The sequence below is a fragment of the Seriola aureovittata genome, chromosome 17, assembly GCF_021018895.1.
Source record: "Seriola aureovittata isolate HTS-2021-v1 ecotype China chromosome 17, ASM2101889v1, whole genome shotgun sequence".
Lineage (NCBI taxonomy): Eukaryota > Metazoa > Chordata > Actinopteri > Carangiformes > Carangidae > Seriola > Seriola aureovittata.
This window is the reverse complement of record NC_079380.1, coordinates 8,239,258-8,259,211: the sequence shown is the minus strand read 5'-3', so window position 1 is coordinate 8,259,211 and position 19,954 is coordinate 8,239,258. Positions and strand designations below refer to the sequence as shown.

General features: G+C 39.5%; 1 protein-coding gene across 2 annotated transcripts; it reads right to left on the bottom strand.

Annotated features, from left to right (window-relative positions):
• Positions 1–415: 415 nt before the first annotated feature.
• crlf3 (cytokine receptor-like factor 3) lies at positions 416–19,735 on the bottom strand. Of its 2 annotated transcripts, none has more exons than XM_056400700.1 (9): positions 19,642–19,735; positions 13,451–13,575; positions 9,494–9,701; positions 9,118–9,205; positions 8,374–8,551; positions 8,046–8,274; positions 6,460–6,598; positions 6,067–6,179; positions 416–4,940 (listed from the first exon to the last, which is right to left on the bottom strand). In XM_056400700.1, the coding sequence occupies exons 2-9, from the start codon at positions 13,565–13,567 to the stop codon at positions 4,675–4,677; spliced, it is 1,338 nt and encodes a 445-aa protein (XP_056256675.1). In that variant the 5' UTR covers positions 13,568–13,575; positions 19,642–19,735; the 3' UTR covers positions 416–4,674. The 2 variants fall into 2 exon arrangements, with proteins under 2 accessions (XP_056256675.1, XP_056256676.1); XM_056400701.1 differs by having other exon boundaries at positions 13,451–13,578; positions 19,642–19,730.
• Between the last annotated feature and the right edge of the window lie 219 nt (positions 19,736–19,954).

Sequence of the window (19,954 nt, the reverse complement as noted above, 5' to 3'; positions counted from 1 at the left end):
ATGTAACGCACACTGACATAAGTTATTAAAATAATGTAATAAAGAGAGCGACACTGTAGCTGGTGTAGTGTACATCATACTTGTCTATGCTCAGGTGTCCATTATCTCATAATGCCTCAACGTCCCGACCCAGAAACGCTGCAGAACATTGATGAATGGATTGACCAATTAAACGGTAAGTTGTTTTTTTTTTTGTACATTATGAGCGGATGAGTTTCCATCGGCAGTCTCCTGACAGCAGAAAGTTAGAACTAATGTTAAACATCTCTACAGCAGGCAAGAAAAAATATTCAACACCTTTGTAATGAAATTCAAGACATTTTAAGGCCTTGTTTTTTGATGGAATTGAATTCAAAGCTTTTCAAGACCTGCAGATTATTTAAAAGTACAACCACAGACTCTATACAAACAACAGTTTACATGATATGATCTTTATTGAACAAAATAACAAGGATGACAGCAGTGAAAACAAATGCAACTCTTTGACCAGCAGATGTCACTGTTTTGACTGTCAAACACAAACTATTGCTTCAATGTGGTTCGGTCTATCAGTTTTTCCTCCCTCAGATGAGAAGAAGGTACTGTGAGGTTGTGTTCACTGGTTTCAGGAAATCTGTACCATCAGCTGGACCCATCCAAGACAAAACACTGACTTCAGATCAGCAGAAAAATAAAGGAAACATCTCCGAAGAACGCTGGTTGGAGAAGACGTGTTGGCTGAAACGGAGCTGGACAACAACAAAAAAAACTTTCAACTGTATCTGTGATATTTAGTGAATACGTCCAACGACACCTTCCTATGTTAACAACAACAACAGTCCATGATGTGTGTTGGACAAGCATCCACCAATGTCTATTCTTATTTTAAAATCTGCACATGAAAAACCGGAGTGTCGTGAAAACACCTTAGAAGAACAGGAGTCATGTCGAGAACAAAAGACACAGCTTGGTGGAGGTGGAGGTAACAACAAGAGAAGGAACAATAACAGAATAAAACCAACACAGACAGAGAGAAACAGATAGATTCATGAGCTATGGTGGATTGCCATAAAGGGAAACCTTCTTGTCCCAGAGTGAGATTTAGATTTTTAAACCAGTCTGATCCTGTGTGGCAGCGCAGAGCCGCCTCACAACAAAACAGGAGGAAATATTTCCAGTTAAAAAAAACTATTTTTCTGATGTCATTTTTCTATTGTTCAGACTCTTCACATGGCAGCAATTGATGGAAGCTGATTATAAGTTGGTTTAACAGAAAATCTATCGGTAAGAATCAGTAAGAATCAAATCCACTGAGATTCTCTCATTTTCAGTCAACTGAACATTTGGTTTTAAACTGTAACAGACATGTTTCATTATTTTCTGTCATTTGAGAGACAAAATGATTAATCGACTCATAAAAGTAATGGTTAGTTGCAGCTCATTATACACAATTAAAATAGTTTACAGGATCCACAAAATTAATTAAAGACCACAGGAAGAGCGGCCATGTTTTTCTGCTTTTTACAGGTCAAAACACGTCTTTCTAAACAACATCTTTGATCAACACTGACACAAAAGAGGTTAAATCGTATCCTCACATTAATCCCACCCTGGTTAAACAGCAGCCTCACACAGTAACGAGTCAGACCTTGTAAACTGGACTGAACGAGGCTGTCGGAGCAGCAATCATCAGTAACCATCTCTCATATTTGTGCTCCTTATAATTCAAACTCTCATCCTCCCATTCAAATGGCAGGTGTGAATACTGTTAGGATTGTCAATGCAAAAAAAAGCTAAAGTGTAGATGATTCAGAGTAACAGCTTTGATTATTTTAAAGCAACAGTTCAACCAAAAACAAAGTTAAATTCTACGGCCTGGAGCGCCCCCATCTGTCCACAGTCTGCTCCACTTCACAACTGTGTCTTTTGATCAAACTACAGATAATGATTCAGTTCTAACATTGTCTCAATGCGTGTCTTTATCTCAGAGATATAAAAAGGCTTGTGTGCTTCATGTTCTGTCCTCTTTCATTTCATCAGTACAAGTTGTTTCTCTCAGCCTGGAGACAAAGAGGCGTCTCAGGAGAGAAGAGGAGACGTTATCTCGAGATGGTAATGAGTAAATTTAGTTTTTTTTAAAAAAAAAGAAGAAAACATTTCCTTGTGTTGAGATAACAAAATACTTCAACCACCATCCAAAGATAACAGGCTGGAAATAACAACGTTATAAAAATAATAGATAGCTGAGCCGCTCTGGGTGAACGACACTTTTCAGAAGTGCCTGTTATTGTGTTTTTGCTTTCACAATTTTTGCTTTGCACAATTTTCCAGCCTCTGCTACAGTCAAACCTGCTAAATGCGCCTCTTTCCAGACATTTCTCAAGCTTCTGATTGGCTCAGACGTCAGGTGGGTCACACTGCTTTGTGCTTGTGACAATGCTAAACTAACTAAAGCCGTGAAAAATAAAAAAAAAAGAAAGACACTATCAGAGAAAATATGAGAAACAAAAGAGAACCTGTTCTCTCAGCGCAAAGAGATGTTTGCAGGGTTTCTGTAGACTTCAGACTTAAATTAAAAAGATGTTTTTAACACCTGTTTGACTATCGTACTGGCCAAAAGATGAAAGTATGATGGAAAATCAATACTGCAATACAGCTTTTTATTATCATATCACATTTTCGGTCCTTGACAGCAGCATAAAACAAGATTAGCTAATGATTTAATTAATTTAATTAATGCAAACTGGTCCTGCAGGATTTACCAATTACAAATAATTCATTTTTAGTTGGTTTTGTCAACATTCAGTTGTTGTTTAGCTACAAAATGTAAAGATTTGCTGCTTTTGAGTTTGAGTTTTGGACTGATGGATAGAAAAAGGAAAAAAATATTGAAGACTTTTGTAAATGAAATGTAAGTCTTTTTAATACTTTTCAATGCTTTTAAAGAGTTTTCAAGACCTACAGATATTTGTGCAACAACACAAATGCAGTCATTGTATTATGTAAGATACAATTATCCATATGTTTTAACCATCTTTGTGCCATTTTGGATTTCTATGTAGCTTGTGGTGTTGTTCCCCAAACTGCTTCATAACGTCTCAGTGGCTAACGGCTTCCTCTAAGCTTCATCGCATGTACTGTGGTGAGAATCTTCAGACACAGGTGACACTGGCTTGTGCTTTTGGTGAACTGCCCCTTTAAACTTCTGCTGAACAGGTTTACGAGGCAAAGAAAAATACAAGAGGAGGTGTGACTTTCACAGTGACTTTTTTTTTTGTTGTTAAAATAAACTAGAGCAGACCCTTTAAAAGAGGCAGCAGCAGATTGTGATGAGTCTGCTCCCAAAAAACAAACAACAGATAAAAACTTAACATTTATCATCTTGTGGCCTCCTGGGAACAGTGTGTGTGTGTGTCCTAACAGGCTGCGATCTTCACCTACAAAAAGGTGTCAAACTCTTACCATGGCTAAATGAAAACAATGCATAGATAAAAAGCTGTAAACAATGGCCAACCTCATGAGCAGGCCCGGGAATCAAAAACAAAACAAACTAAAAGCCAAGAAATTTCATGAAAACAAATATCACTCCTCCCAACACAGCTCCCTAAAGAGTGAGGAGGAGCTGGATCATCGTTTAACAGTTTCTGCTCAACTGTTCGACACTGACAGGGTTTAGCAAAGAGTCTGGAAAAATCAGGATCGATCACGTCCCCTTTCCTTGAGAGGCAGAGACCCTCGCAGTCACAGTCAGTTAGTTTACATGCACACAAGAAACCAAGTCAGAGGAAGCAGGTTACAGAAAATCGAATTTGTTCAACCAGCGTTTATAAAAACCAAGTGGCTGCATTAGTGGAGGCATGTTGCTTCAGGTACCAGCGGGACAAGTATCTTAATTCTTACCATGGAAACAAGCTTAACAGGAGAAAAATTATAGTGTTCATACAAGGATGCAACACTACTGGTAATGATTCATCTACTCACTGTGATACTTTTCCCTCTCTGAAGTCTGTTAGCAACCACGTTACGAGAACACCTGGACGAGAAATCAGTTTTCTCCAGAACAAATTGGGAAAATGAGGTTCCTCTACTTCCTGACATGATAACAGAAACCAAGTTTGCTGAATAAGCAGCAGATTCATTTTACTGCCGAGAGCCTACAGCAACCAAGTTACTTATGTGCATGTCAACACTGAATCGTCTTTCGAGCGAACACAACTGAAAATCTGATAAATGATTTTTCTTCTTTAACTGTGATAAATTCTGTTTAACAACCTGTTGAGTTGCACAACGTTTTACTCCTCTCATCGCAGGCTCACAGCTGTTGCTTTGTCGTTGTGATGTGGTGAAGTTAAACTGTCTTCCAGGACACTGCTTGTCAGTTTTGTCCCAGGAATTTTCCATGTTTGAAAACATACATGAAAGAATTGCATTATTTCCATGTGACATGGATAATTACTGAGGAATATGGTGTGCAGCTGCTGACGTGGAGAAATATCTCTGAAAGTTAGCCTTTGTTACATTGAAGAAATTCTGGGAAGTAATGACAGATCTTCCTATTTTTACCAGACTATGCAGCCGTCCTGTACGTGCTTCAGATGAAGAAAAGAAAAAAAGAACAGAAGAAAAGTTATTACACTGAAGTGTGAGGAGCTCCCGAACTCCAGCAGGTTGAAGGATCCATTCTCGCTTCACTCTTTAAAACACAAGCACTTTCCAGCCGGAGTGGACGAAAGAGCAGCCGAAGAAGAGGCAGTCCACCGCCTGGTCCACCAGCCAGTCGAACACCACCTCCCTGTTCCCTGAGCCAATGGTCACCCTCAGCTTGAAGTTGCCGCCCTCGCTCAGGTTATTGTTGCTGATGGGGAAAAGATTCACCACTTCCATGTCAAAGGTCACGGCGGAGCCCATGGTGATGGCGGGCAGCTGGTTGGTCATCTCTTTACCATTTACAAATACAGCACCTGAGCGGAGAAACATGGATACGCAACTGTTACATCACTTCATGGGAACAAAGTGAATAGTTTTACAGAGCTTTTTGTCACCAGTAGTGTGTAGAATACTTATCAGTACTCAGCATATATCATTTAATCAGAAGAGTAACTTGAAAAGATTCCCTCTGAAATATGCTAAAAGAAGAGTAATCCCACCCCCTAAGAACATTTTCCTGGAGAGTGTTTGAAAATATGCTCCGTTATCTCCATATTTAAACAATATCATGTCTCCTCCCTCTCTCCATGACGTTCAGATTGGGAACATCTTCTACACTTACTGACGAGAACAGCGCAGGCCTGCTTATACATCACTTCAATAACCTTAACCCATGTAAGAATGCTTTACATGAGCCATTATGATTCAGTGATACCAAGATATTACAGTTAGACCAGTTTTTTCTACTATTGAGCATCAGCCTCAATTTCTAACAAAGATCACACATGTTGTCGTGCTTTCTTCCCTTTATGTTGAGGACATGATAACTGTATCATCCAAGTACATCTGTTCCAGAAGGTGAATGGAACTGTATCATGGTGTAATAGGCCGACAGCCAATCTGCAGCAGCTACTCCTCAGTGGTGATGTTTTCACCTTGTCTGACTCCTGCTAAACTTGCAAACAACTTGGATTCAGTAACATTAACAAAGTCACATGATTTGATGTTTTAGCATTTTTGTATGTCAAATGCTTTCCTGTAGTCAGCAAAGGAACAATAAAGACTTTACAACAATACAAAATCACAGAGGACAGAATTATCCTCACAGATAATGCATAACTTCACGTTCAACAAGTGTGATGCCTGAGATGAAAAGTCTGACTTAGACATTACAAAACACAATACAATATTTTCTAATATACTGAAATAACAAAAATGGCAATGCTTCTCCCACTTTCTCTTAACACTGCCCATGTAATAAACCATGTCAAATCATGCTTAAATAATGTGCATGTCAGGTTAGATCGTAATGTGGGCACAAACGAGATAACGAGAACACATGGTAATACTGGGTGGATCGGATTTCAGTATCCAGGTAACCTTTCCAGATACAGATCTCATGTTAATACCAGGTGCAAACAGGCCTTTGTGTCTGCGTACCATTAGTGGAAATGCAGACAGCCTGGTCTCTCTGAAGTGACTGTGCCCCCTTCTCGCTGTCCACGCACACGCCCAGACTGTCCCTCCGATCCATATGACCTGCTGCAGAGATCCTACAAATACAAAAAAAAAAATTACTGTGAGTGCAATAAGAGTCCAGGAGAAAAGAAAAGAGTTCATAAAACTTAAAAGAAGCCAACAAAATTATACACTGATTTTCATATTTGCTTCAGTAGCAGAGAAACATGTGCAGCTGTAAAGATAAGAAATAAATAAATAAATAAATAAATAAGTATCTGAAAGGTTCCTGGTGTATTTTCTGTATATTTGAGTGTGTGTGTGTGTGTGTGTGTGTGTGTGTATGTGTGTGTGTGTGTGTGTGTGTGCACGTACTTGAAGGTCAGTGTCTGGCCACAGAAGTAGGTGGGTGCGTTGGAGTAGAGGATGGGGCAGCGCGATTGGGAGGAGTCATTGCGCAGGGCAATGTTTCTCCTGCTGCTCAGGATGTAGCCCTCAGTGCCCGGACACCACTCTGTTATGATGCAAACAAACACACACTTGTTAACGTCTGTAGTTCTTTTATCTATTTAACCTTTAAGTGAATCAGAGGGGTTAAACAGACTGTATTTGTTCTGTATTTGTGTTTTCTGGGATTTCTGTGTTGTAATTGTGAAGCTCTAGGACAGAGATGTTGGCACATCTTGTCTTCTTGATGAGATTGTGTGTAGGTATTAAACTATAGAGTGTAAATTCCTTTTATGAGTGCTTTCAGTCTCCTTTGTGTCATGTCCTGCACTGCCACCAAACTAGACAGAGAAATTTAATGAAAATTGGTCACAATAAAGTAGTAAAATTCCAGGCACAGTGACTGAGATGAGTCAGTCCAGGGAAAAACGAATAGTATCTTGTAGTATAGTATCCTAGCCCTGATGCACTGACGTGGAAAGTGTGTGAGCTTACAAAGAAAACAATGGGTGCTGGTGTTTTGACGTGCAACCTATGTCTGTTGTCCTTCAGTTCAAAGTTTACAAAACACAATTCCTAGTCAGTTTTTTTTATTCTTGTATGTTCAAATCATTTGTAAGCCTGTGAAGAAATCTGAGAATCAAATTCTCAAAATGTGGACAAATAAAACCAGAACTGCCTTCATCAGTAGACACCACTAAGGCAGGTCTCACCAACTCGTCAATCGCGATCAATTTAACGATCTTTGTGGACTGTGAAATAGTTTGATACATTTCAGATGAATGGTGCTTTGCTCATTTTCAGAGCCGCATCAGGACGTATGTGCTGTGCTGAGTTACGTTTAATTCAAAGTGATCACTTCCTGCTGCTCTGCTTCAGCTTTCAGAAGCTTTCATTATGAGGCAACTGCAGGAAATGCATTGTATTTGACACCAAGTGGTAATGTGATACTGCTGTTTTCCACTATATATACATATATATATATATATATATATATATATATATATATATATATATAGATTTGCAGTTTTAATTGCACAGGGGAATTGTACAAGAAGGAAAAGCCACAATGTGCTGTTAAGATGATCTGGAGGCAAAAGGGTTTTGCTGCAGTTTAAGAGAACCAGCACATATCTTACACATCAAAGAAAACAACACCTTCCTCAACACCATTTTACTGATGTTGCCTAAGATCCGCTGCGTTTTGTCTTTCACATTTGAAGGTGTGTCTTCTAGACTGGTTCTGGGTGAAGATGAGGGTCTTTTGTTTTATGCTGTGTCTTCGTTTCTCCTTGAAAAAAAATTCGAAAATATTCATTGACTGCCGCTCTAGAGCTATTGAGCTATTATGTGAAAAGACCGTCAAACAGCTATTTAGTTGTGAGCATTGTACATAATGAACCAACATTTTGTGTGTCACAGCAATCCAGTTGCTCGATTCAGTATTTTAACTTTTGCAGGACCAGGTCAATCCTTTAAACCCTGCATGGGTCAGATAAGATGTCTTCACCTACCGTGCGGTGCAAGTGTGGTGTATCCTGTCTGAGGGATGCTCCAGGGGCTCCACTCGGTGCGACCCTCCCCACGGGCGCACACCCTGAACAGATAATCCGTGTGAGGGTCCAGGTGGAGAACCAGAAACTCACTGTCCCGCCCTATGTAGGCATCCTCATATTGGCTCCCCCCACTGCCGGACCGCCGGTGCTGCAGCCGATAATCTGCTGCTGCAAAGTCCTCGTCCACCTGAGGCACACATAAAACCACAAAGTTACAGGTGCTTTACATGTACGTAAACATGTTCAGTATGTATGTGAGCATCCTGTGTCCCTTTCACTTGCTGACCTTGCACCAGCGGACCAGGATACTACCCGGTCTCTCCTGCAGTTCTTCTATCTGGACGGGTGGGTGGGAGGAGACGGCGCCGTGGCGGGAGACCCGGTCCCTCAGCAGCCCCAGCAGGGAGTCGTCCAGCTGGGCCGAAACACACGGCACATCCACCAATGCTGGTACCTCTGGTAGACTGGAAAAATTCACAGACCCAGTTAGAAGAATTTTCAGTACAGTGTATAACTGCAAACTGGTGATATAAAAACATCATGAAGTACCAGTATTACTGTATAGGATAGTTAGATATGTTTTTTTGATCACAGAATGTTGTTGCACATAGCTGGTGATCTGTTTTGCGTAATTGAGGGTGTGAAGCCCCTTCCACTGTCTTGGAGGTTGTCTCGGACAACCTCAGCAGGTAAGTGGTTGACTGTAGGTGGGTCATCCGCTGATCTAGGCCTTCCACATGGGCCAAACTATAAAAGCTGGCCCATGCTAACTGCTGACATCCACCTTGCATCAACTCTTGCTTCTGCACACACAACACCTCCACAGCACACATGCCTCTCACCAAGCGCTGCTTCAATGGCCAACATTGTATTATATCTCCACACCCCATTGTTTATTTGTGTTGCCTTTAGCTGTTATAAATTGCTTGCTGTTAGTATAACATTTGCATGGACTCCCTTCTTATCATTCCCTGAGCTGGTCTGTGACAGGGAAACACCTGCAGTCACAAAGAGTGTTTCTGTGTCCTACCTGTCCAGTTGGATATGCATGGCCTTCTTGGTGAAACTTCCCAGTTTGTCTTCCTTCTCTCCAAGACCACAACGCAGAGCTGCTTCCCCTGGAGAGAGAGACAAGTTATATTTAACACACTTTCCTTCTTATCTGATTGTAACTGATGGTAACTATGCAGATTATTTTCTCAATCTATTTTTGAGCCCAAAAAATGTCAAAATTGTCAAATGTCTTGTTTTGTCTGACTAACAGTCCTAAACCCAAAGACATTTATTTTGGTATGACGTAATGGCAGCAAAGAGATGTGACTAACAAGTAGAAAACAAGCATCCCTTTCCTTCCTTGTGGGAAAAATAAATGTTTTGCAGATGGCTGCAGAGTTTAAGGGACCCACCCTCTCTCAGCAGCTCGTCGGCCTGGCCCACTCCGTGCTCGATGAGGCTCTGACAGTCATCCAACGGTTTGACGCTGTCTGCCTCGATAACATCCACTTCAGCCAGCAGGGTGGTCAGTCGCTCTGTCAGCAACCGAGTTGCTGCTGCCTGTAGCTCTGCGAAGTGCCTCCGCAGGGCCTCACGGGCCTGTCCCGAGCTTCCCCGAACCTACAGAGCAGAGGAAAGAGGAAGGTAAAAAAAGGTGAGCAGGGGAGACAGTGGGATCGAATGGGGTGACTAACTATCTCAATGTCCTGAAAGTTTGTTAAAAAACAAAGTTGCTGCACTTAATCTTGCTAAGGCGTCCCACAAAAGTCCTCACAAAGTGTTTATGCGATTACAAACTAGACAATTTATTCTTAATCAATCAATTCCTTTTTTGGTCTATTAAAAGGTTGGAAATGGTAAAAATGCTAAAGTTTCCCAGAACCCAAGGTAACATCTTCAAATTTGTGTGAACAGCAGTTCAGCACCCAAAAATAAATTAATTTACAATGATATGATACAGAGAAAAGCAGCAGCTCCTCACATCTGGACACACATTTGGAGTTTTTGCCCAGGAAATAACTTAAATGATTAATTGATTATCAGAATAGTTGCTGCATGATTTTCTGCGGATGAGCTAATTGATTAATCCAAGTTTTGCAGCTGTATTTCACAGCTGAGATCTACCACCGTCTTAAGCACTGACAGATTTACTGCAGGAATATCTCTAAAAAAAGTACTGAGTGCTAAAAAGAACTAAAAGGAGTTTTTTGCTGGTTAGTCATTGTCCAGATCAGATAACTACTGGAAAGATTGCCATGACATTCAGTATAGATGGGTTTCTGGTTTACAAACAATTGAAGATGATCAACTGTTTTAATGTTATTCGTTTCAATCATTTTTTAAAATCATTAATTTGAGGTGGTGTTTCTGGCTACCTCATGCATGTAAATCCAATCTGTGCTTTTGGTCTTTACCAGCTCCTGAGAAGAATATCTCAGAGCCCATTGGTTCCCACTGAAGACGAAAAGCTTTAAATTATATACTTGTGGGCTGTAATTTTTAAGAAAGGCTCAGTAATTTCTGAAAACAGCTGGTCACTGTAATTACTCAAACAGGATAGGACAGGATATACATATATATTTTTTATGCAGGTCCAAAATGGGGAATAAATAGTGCATGAAACAAGCATCCAGTTCTTGTCTGGTGCATGCTTGCAATGCAGATAGTCCACATGGATTCAAATTTCTGGTTGCATGTCTGCGCTGAACATTGTAGATTTGCAAATGCAGAAATGAAATGGCCTTTATAACATACACAGTGGTAGCACAGGGTACCCTCACTGACACGTAGCTTCTGAGGGAGCTTGCTGATTTGTCACCAGAGGGGGAGGGTATGTTTCAGTTCCTCTTTCCAAAACACATTTTATACACAAACACACGCATGCGCGCAAACACACACACGCATAAGAACTTCACAATGAATATACCAAGAGAGCAGTGAGAGATGGCAGGAAACGGAAGGCTGATTGACAACTGCTGCACTGATAAAGCATGGACAATATGACTGAGAATGGAAAACACATACTGGGTTTTTGCCAGAATACACACTGAACATGTGTATACGTGTGTGAGTTGCAGAGACAGGACATTTTCCACTGGCGACAATGCATCACTTCCTGGCGACTATCAGTACGACACAGACAACCTATGATCAATATTTTGGGGTTGGTAAAATAATAGTCAAACTAAAATTATAACCAGAAATCATCATATAATTTGTCAAACATGGGAGGAGACGATCTGACATCAGACGAAACAGAAATAGACACAGTTTTCCCAAATGTTTGGACGACTCCTCTTACAAATACAAGATGTTATAGTGATAGTATTGTCTGAAATTTCAAACACACATTCTGGTATCTCCTTTCTTATTCTCATTTTGTGTGTGTGTGTGTGTGTGTGTGTGTGTGTGTGTGTGTGTGTGTGTAATGTTTCATGGATTCCTATAATCTGGTGGTGAGCCATCCCTGTTGTGGGAAAGAAGGGGGTTATGGGAAAGGAACCCCACCTCATAGTATAATGGGACAGCTGGGATTGGGAAGGGAGAGTCTTACACACACATTTAATTTAAAGATCACTTTTCACTGTTTTTCACATATATCTCCATCACAAAATCAATAAGTAGTCAATGTGGCTGCAGATTGGACCACCTGATGAATCCAAAGTCCAATATTCCCTCTCTTTTAAATATCATTTTGGTCTCCATCCACTCTTGAGGGAAATAATTGGCTCTATAGCTGCTAAATGCTCCGCTATGTTCACTAGCTGCTCACTAACTGAGCAGGTAGTTCAGAGTGGGTTTTTAGCTGCCTGCTGCAGCCAAAATCAGCAGAGAGAGAGCAATGAGAGTGAACCAAAAAAGCGAAGTTACAGACTCAATAGCAGTTTTTATTGCAAATACTGAATACATGTATAGCCACTTTAAATAATATTTTTCTGATTTGTATACATGTTGAAGTAGAACTGCACCACTAAGGACTTTAAAAAGGTCATACAGATCAAATATAGATATTAAACTTGATAAACTATATTGACTTAACACTGTGTAAAAATGACAATGTGGTTTTACGAGGGGTTATAGTCAACAATGATCAAACTCTAGGGAGCCAGTGCACCTGAAAACTTAAGAACACTAGTTTATTCTTCAGTTCTTGGATGAATTAAACAAATAAGATACATGTTAATATGTCAGTTAGTGCTTCAGATTGAGCCAGGCTAGCTGTTTCCCCCTGTTGACAGTCTTTATGCTGAGCTAAATTGCTAGAGTTAAGATAAAAAAAAACCCTTTATTCATATTTAATTTTATACATCAATCTAAAGGCGTTAAGGTTAGTTTAATACCTGAAATTCATTTGTATTTCTAGTAGAAGTTTCCATGTGGACTCATCTTATCATGACTCAGCAGTGAATGTGTCTCAGAGGGAGAGAGGATGATTTCTTTCTCCTTTCCATTTGGCTATTTAGAGGAGGGCGTCTGCTTCTCACATTCTCCTTGTCCCTACTGTCATCCTGCTGGACTGCCTTCAAACATGTCACTGGCACATTTATTTATATCAATGACTATTAAGACCTCGGTAATTTTGGATACTGACCAAAATGCGTCTACATCCCCATGTATCGGAAACAAAAATTGAAAGTTGGCATCCAGTGTTTATTTCTTTAATCAGACATTTACTAGTTTTCAAAAATAATTTTGACAGTATCAGATTTAGGCAAACTTCGTTGAGATATTTTTAACATTAGATTTGTTAAACAAAATTTAAATGACACCCAGCCATAGTGATCAACATTAAGAGAATATATTTGTGCATCCAAAACAAAACCCAATAAATAATTTCACATTTCAATTTTACACTGGATAAATGATTGTTGTTAAATTAAAATGAGTCAGAGCCTAATGTTTCTGGACAAGAGCCTGGCCTGGTCCCTCTCCCCTGTCTCTTCCTTCATCTCTCCTCAAGTTTTTCTGTCCGTCCATAGCAACAGGAAATAGCAGCATTGTTTACTGTGAGCAGCTGGATGGGTAAATCTAGACAGCAGGAGGAAGGAAGAGATAGCAGAGAGAGAGAGGGAGAATATACTCTCCTGGGAAACAGTTGACACAGTTCATATTGCCCTGGCTGTGCTTGTGTTTATTTGAGAGAGAAAAAAGTATATTTGAAAAGGTGGAAAAATCATATCATATCATATCTAAAGAGGACAACATTGTCTGAAGTAATGTGAGCTGGTTTAACTTCATAAAAGAAGTGAACCAGAAAGATCACTCTAAAGAAGTTAGGACCCCAAACGTAAAGTACTTTGTAAAAAGTGGTGCTGTGCGATCTGTTCAGTCCATTTCAAATGTGCAGGGGTGTGAACAGACTGCGGTACCTGCTTGCGGGCCTGGTTGAGGCCATGCAGGCGCTGCTGAAGTTCACTGCGGTAGTTCTGGGCCGCCTCGATGCTTTCTTTCGCCTCCTGCAGCAATACGTCCACCTCCACAGACATCCTCCCACCTCCTCACACACACACACACACACACACACAAACACACACACACACACACACACACACACACACACACACAAAAGAGAGGAGTATTTAGAAAACACAGCCAAGATGCACGATAACCTGAAACCAAGCGTTGGCCAAAAATTACGTTCAATTGTTCCTTCTAAATAAAACACATTGGTTCGAACCATTCCAACATCTATTTATGGCCATAAGAAGACAAACCAATACAACAAGAGACATAACTACCTGTAGGTGCCCATTTGGGTGCATATTTTCAAGATTTGCCCTCAGGTTGCTAGTGTGCTGCAGTGGTAATAGGCTAACTTTCGCTTATATTGCTTGCATACAAATTTATCTCAAGGTTTCACAACTTTCAGTTGTCAATCATTTCTGTCATTTTTCAAGCAAAAAAAGAGAAGAAAAAAATTCCCTTCCTAAAGAGCAGATTTGTGCATTTTTATTTCATTTATCATTGGACACTGCTGTTTAATAAGAAGGAGTTATATATGTGTCTGCTGACCACCTGTAAGGGCCACACAAACTATAAAACAAACTGTCTTTGACATCCAAGAAATAAGTTGTAGTGTGGCTTTTTGTGCTCACTGTGGTGCCCACTTCTGCAAAAAGTCATGTCCGGTTTAGCTAGCTATCTGATACTCATGCAAACTCCTAACTGGACTGATAAAGTTGGCGCAACAGCATTTGTGCATCCCCAGGACATCTACACCAGGAGTTTCCAGCAGCTGTACTAACATTAGCTACAGTGAACAATGCACAAGTCACTCCCATCACGTAGATAAGGTTGTGTTTTATCTTATATAAAACCAGTAAGGTGCACTGTGGGGAGACTGGGATAACCTGTTTCATGTTTATTTAGTAATGTTACAGGTTATTTACTGTTGAAGGCTGAAGCCCTTTTGATGGGGGAAAATGGGTTAAAATTTGTTTTAATATGTCCAACATGTCTAGTCTGATGTTCTCCAATGAAGCCTTGAAGTTGTACAGCATTGTATGCTAAGTTCAGTACTTTGGATTTTGTTTTGTTATGTTGTTAAATTTAAAGTAACTTGGTGTTTACTTAATCTGTTCTTTAACGTCCTATTTACTCTCATGTTGCAGTAAACAGGTCACATTTGTGGTCAAAGATTAAATGTTTTTATAATTTATTAGAAGACTACTCTATTTCATCAATTGTTCGGACTGTTGTTAACATTGCTAACTATCAATTATGGAAACCTGCATCCTCCTCTACAAAAACTGCAAGGTACAACGCAACACGCAGAGCTTTTGACTGAGAGATGTGTAGCAATCAGAAAACCACTTCCTGCAGCTACCAGTGAGCAACCAGCCAACCAGTCAGTTAACAACACTACTATGTGGTTGACTTGGTTTCAGTACCGCGCAGCTTGGTAGTAGACTGTTACTGACCTTTAAGTGAAATTTGGAGGACTGCTCAGTGTGGTCAATCGCTGATACAACACAAACCGTCCTTGCAAAAATACAGCACAAAATAGGTACACTTACTAAGAAATACTAATGTACAGCCAGTTTAATAAGCTCCTTCCTGTGACGTTAGCATCTGTTATCAAAAATCACTAGAATAACTGCAACTGGTTATTTTGGCTGCGTGTTAATGTTAAAGCCACTCGGTTTGTGGGAAAACTGATAGCACAGAACAAAGTAACATCAACACGATGAGCTCATGTAGTTTTAAAACAACAGGTCTGTCAGCTAAAACATCAGCGTTAAGGTCACTGCAGTCGGAAACTACATAAGACTGTATCTTAAATGAGAGTTTGCAGCTAAACATTCGCAGCAATATGATGCATAGAAACCTTTTCCAACAGATTATACAACATAATTCATTAAAGTAACAGAGCCAGCATACTTCTAAGTGCTTTGCATTGATAATATTCAGAATATTAATTATAGAGCATTAGTTTGGGTGCATGACTTGAAAATTCTCAAAAAAGACACTTCAACAAAAGGTGCTGCACCATCATACTGTAACAGCATCATTTCACTTGTAAATAGGGTTTTGCAAGCTTTCATTAAAGATTAGCATGTTAATGCACTTTTTTTGAAGTTAATGGCACCATCATGAGCATAAACTCGGGCAAAACAGAACGGAAATCTCTGTTCACCATGCACATAGAACGAAACTGAATATGAGACAAATTTCCTTTGACACTACCCTAAATGCCTTCCTGTCACATAAGTCTATTTTGGTGAAAGAATCAATCGGACTTCAAACTCCGACAGACTATTTTCATTATGAAATATTCAATTTATTGTTTAGCCCATCACAATTTTGAATTATAATCTCAGAATTTATTTCATTGACGATGACTGAATTTTCAATTAATGTATTTTGTGGCCATTCTTTTTTTCTGCTTTAAAGTATTATTAATTTGAATTCTTATTCAAATATGTGAGAGATATAGCCACAAAACTTTTGTAATATCACACAACAGGTGTGTAAAATCCTCTGCTGAGCTTCATCCTGCTCAGAGCTGAAAGTAGTGACACAACCTGGCCTCCTGCTGTGGTCGGCCAAACTTCCTTTACAGCATCTAAAGAGGAAGTCACTAACAGGTCTAATGCTTCTGACACATACAGTATGCACAGTATCATTATGTGGACCAGGTGGGTATCTTACATTACATTGTGGTAAATGTAGCATCTCATAATAGTAAATCCAAAATGAGTTAATGCAACGCTCTGGAAAATGAAGGTCCAGAGTGCTACACCATCTTATAACCTTTACTCACCATCTATAAAAAGGTAATAAACGGCTTTTAACAGCCAACTGATCACAAGGTGTGATTTCACGGTTTTATTACTCTCCTACAGTGAAGGATCTGTTAGCGGGCACTGAACACAGCACAACCCCTATGTAAATTTCATTCTGTAAATCTATTCTGTAGATGTAAGGAAATGTTTTACTTTTGCTGTACACCTAAAAGATATAGAAAGACATAACATGTGATTTTTGTTATGTTATTTTAGGAAGATTATTACACTTTGGAAAATTTGCTTGTTTGGGTTCTTACCTAGAATCTGATGTATGGCTGCAGGTTAATGAGATTTTTATCTCACTTAATGGATTGATCTTTTTTTGTTTCTTATAAGTTCAAGTTCATGTATTCAGGTTGTTTGTTTTGTCTGACTAGAAGCTAGAAGCACTGATTATTTGGAATTTTTTCTTGATAAATGAGTTAAAACAATTAATCAATTCTCAAAATAGTTGATAGGGTTCATCTCTGTGTGTCAGAAATTGAGAAAGTGTTTAGTTTAGTTTTGTTTAGCACAAAGACTGGAAGCCTCTAGCCAGCTCCAACAACTCTAAACTTATTTACATGTATCTTGTTAACAAGCCTGTCACCAATCAATCCTGAAGTTGGCTCAAAATATCTCCAACACTAATAGCTGCTATTACCAAAGTGTGTTGTCTTTACATTAATTTTCTTCTCTTGAATAAACAGGATCCAACGTGTAAATAGGTCAACTTTGAAGTTGTTGGAAGGTGGTTTAAAGCTGAAGCAATGAGTCAATTATTAAAACAACAGAAAATTAATCTTTAGCTATCTTGATTGATTAATTACTTAAATAATTATCATTTTTTTATGTATAAATGTATTAACAAATTCCCTGCTACCAGCCTGTCAAATGTGAATATTTGCTGATTTGTCCCCTATGACACTGAAGTAAATATTGTTGGGTCTTATAGCCCACAGACATGTGGAGACGTCGTAATTCATCCTGAGGAAATGTGATGGACATTTTTTGATATTTTATAGACTGAAGAATCCATCGAGAAAACAATTTGCTGATTAAACTGTAATGAAGGGAAATTAATTTCCAACCATCACCTAAATTGATTGTCACAGAGCATTTTCATCAGATCGCACACAAAACACACAACCAGTTAACTGATCTACTGTTACAGCCACACTGCACCAAACAAAACTCCAGTACATGCATTTAAACGCACATGAATGCAAATGTAGAGCTACATAATTATGCAGGCATGCACTCGCTCACTCGCTTTTACATAGACAACACCCACCACTAACATTGGTCAAGCCCCCTGTCACACTCCTTTCTCTCTGCTAACAAAGTGCCCAGAACAGCAGTCTTTAGTCCAGCCATAGCTACCCACAACACAGATTTTGTTTTTCTTTCTCATCCTCTAAAACGGGTGCTGGCCCTCTCTCCATCTCTATAATCCTGTAGTTTATAATCCCTCTTTCACTGCATAACCTACTAAAGACTAAGTGAATACCAGGCGCTTAGCCAAGCAAACATCAATCTAGTTTTACTATGACACAGAAAATCTCTTGTCATTGTGTATGATACGGGTGCGGCCGCAAACAAACTAACAGAAATCTCCCTCTGTCTTTATTTCTTCTTTGCTTTTGACATAAACATGCAGCCACACAATAACCCGCAGTGTGCTTCTCAGAGTATTTAGGTCAACCTGCATGGGAAGATGTCCCACTGTCCTGCTTTAACAGGTCTGTCAGACTGTTTATGGTGTCAGAAATATGTGCTTCCTATAACGGTAGTGACACAACCACAGCCTCGGGAAAAAAGTGACATGTTGTGTCTTTGATATCACCAAATATTTCGGTTACAATCCAACACCGGAGTACATTATAAAGAGTTCAGTTGTACTGCTGTTGTGTGTGCTCGCTCATTCTGGTTCATCTGTATTTTTATATTCCTACAAACCTACTGAAAATCTTAATCTTATTATTTTCTTTATCAATTGTCTATACAATGTCCTAAAATAATTCCCTATAGCCCAAGATGATGCCTTCAAATGTCTTGTTTTGTCGTAACAGTTCAAAACCCAATGATATTCAGTTCACTATCATATATGACACAGGAAAGCATTAAATTCTCACATTTGAAAAGCTGCAACCAAGAAATGTTTGGTATTTTTGCTTAAAAAATTACCAAAATTATTATTCAACTATCAAAATAGTAAACAATGGACTAATCACTTAATCTACTAATCGTTGCAGCTTTAAATAATAATTACTCAGATTCCACAATGTTATGGTTTTATGGTTCCATTTCAGTTCTACAAGCCCATCTCTCAGGAAATGTCATCAGCAAGTAGTTTAGGCTGCATGCAACTCCTTCAGGAACGCTGCACATGCTCTGACTAACAGGAAAGTTATGAAAGGCACTCAAGTGCAAACCGACATCATTATTATTAGAGCAGACTACTGACAAAACGAGACAACAGAACACATCAGACATGTCTAAACTCGCTCACAACAACTTCCGTATTTTGTAGTTATTTTCATCAAGTTGAACCTCCGCCCACCGGCATTGATTGAAGATGCCCTGTCCTCTTCTTTAAGGTCAACGATGTAAAATGCATAATTACATAATTCACGCGTCATAATTTCTCCTATTGTCGTGCTGGAATATCATGGCGAGGCAGGTCGGCGGAGCTAGTCCTGATAATTTCAATTTGTCTGGTGTGTGGAGAGAAATTCTCCTAAACTCCGTCAAGAAATCTCATATTTTTAAGTTTGCGCCACTGACAGAATACCAATATAAATCATTATGATGTAAATAAAGGTTTTCCTAAATAACTGATGTATTTAGGTAAATTCGGCGAAGAAAGTTTTCACCAAACGACAACCTTTACCCGTGAAATGTCAACTTAAAGCGATGGCTCGCGCTGCCAGTTAGGGTGCGTTTTAGTGAAAGATGATTACAATAACAGACGAACTAGCTAAAAAGTTACCCGTATCAGCTGAAAGTGAGACTGAAAGAGTGCCACTGGGGGAGTGAGGAGTTAACATAAGGCTACGTGTTAGAAAAAATATGATTTTGACAATTAGCGAGACGGCAATACCACATCTTAATGCTGTGTATCGTCAACCTTTCTCAGAAACGTTACAAGACAAATTTGGGACTAGCTTGTGGCCAAAAGACAATGAACCTCGGAACATATCAGGGAGAGCAAACAACGCGAACGAAAACAACGGCAAATTGGAGAAACTAAAAGCCTCCCTTCTTATGTGGAGAGAAGTCTTCAAACGTACCTGTTTTAGTGCTTTATGGTGGCCATTTCGTCCTGAAACTCGTGAATCAGCTCGAAGCCGCCGCCACACCACCGACGTTAGATATGATGAAGTTTTGCTCGAGTCCAAAAATTACACTTCCGAGGCTTTAAGGACAACAGCCAATCACAGGCAAAATCATTTCGATTGACAGGAAATTCGACCAATTGCATTGAGAAGTGCTCCCTTCTCCCCTCTCTAATCAGCCGTCCCCCTTTGGCTGAAGTGGAACTGATGAAATGAATTGATTTATGTCCAAATCCAATCTACATGTTTAGAAATCAGAAATTTGCAC

Excerpts from the sequence above, each read along its gene's own strand:
- crlf3 (XM_056400700.1), bottom strand. The coding sequence starts at position 13,567 with ATGTCTGTGGAGGTGGACGTATTGCTGCAGGAGGCGAAAGAAAGCATC. Across the intron at positions 8,275-8,373 it reads TCCTGGTCCGCTGGTGCAAG|GTGGACGAGGACTTTGCAGC; the intron begins GTCAGCAAGTGA and ends TGTGTGCCTCAG. Across the intron at positions 6,599-8,045 it reads CACCACACTTGCACCGCACG|AGTGGTGTCCGGGCACTGAG; the intron begins GTAGGTGAAGAC and ends GCATCATAACAG.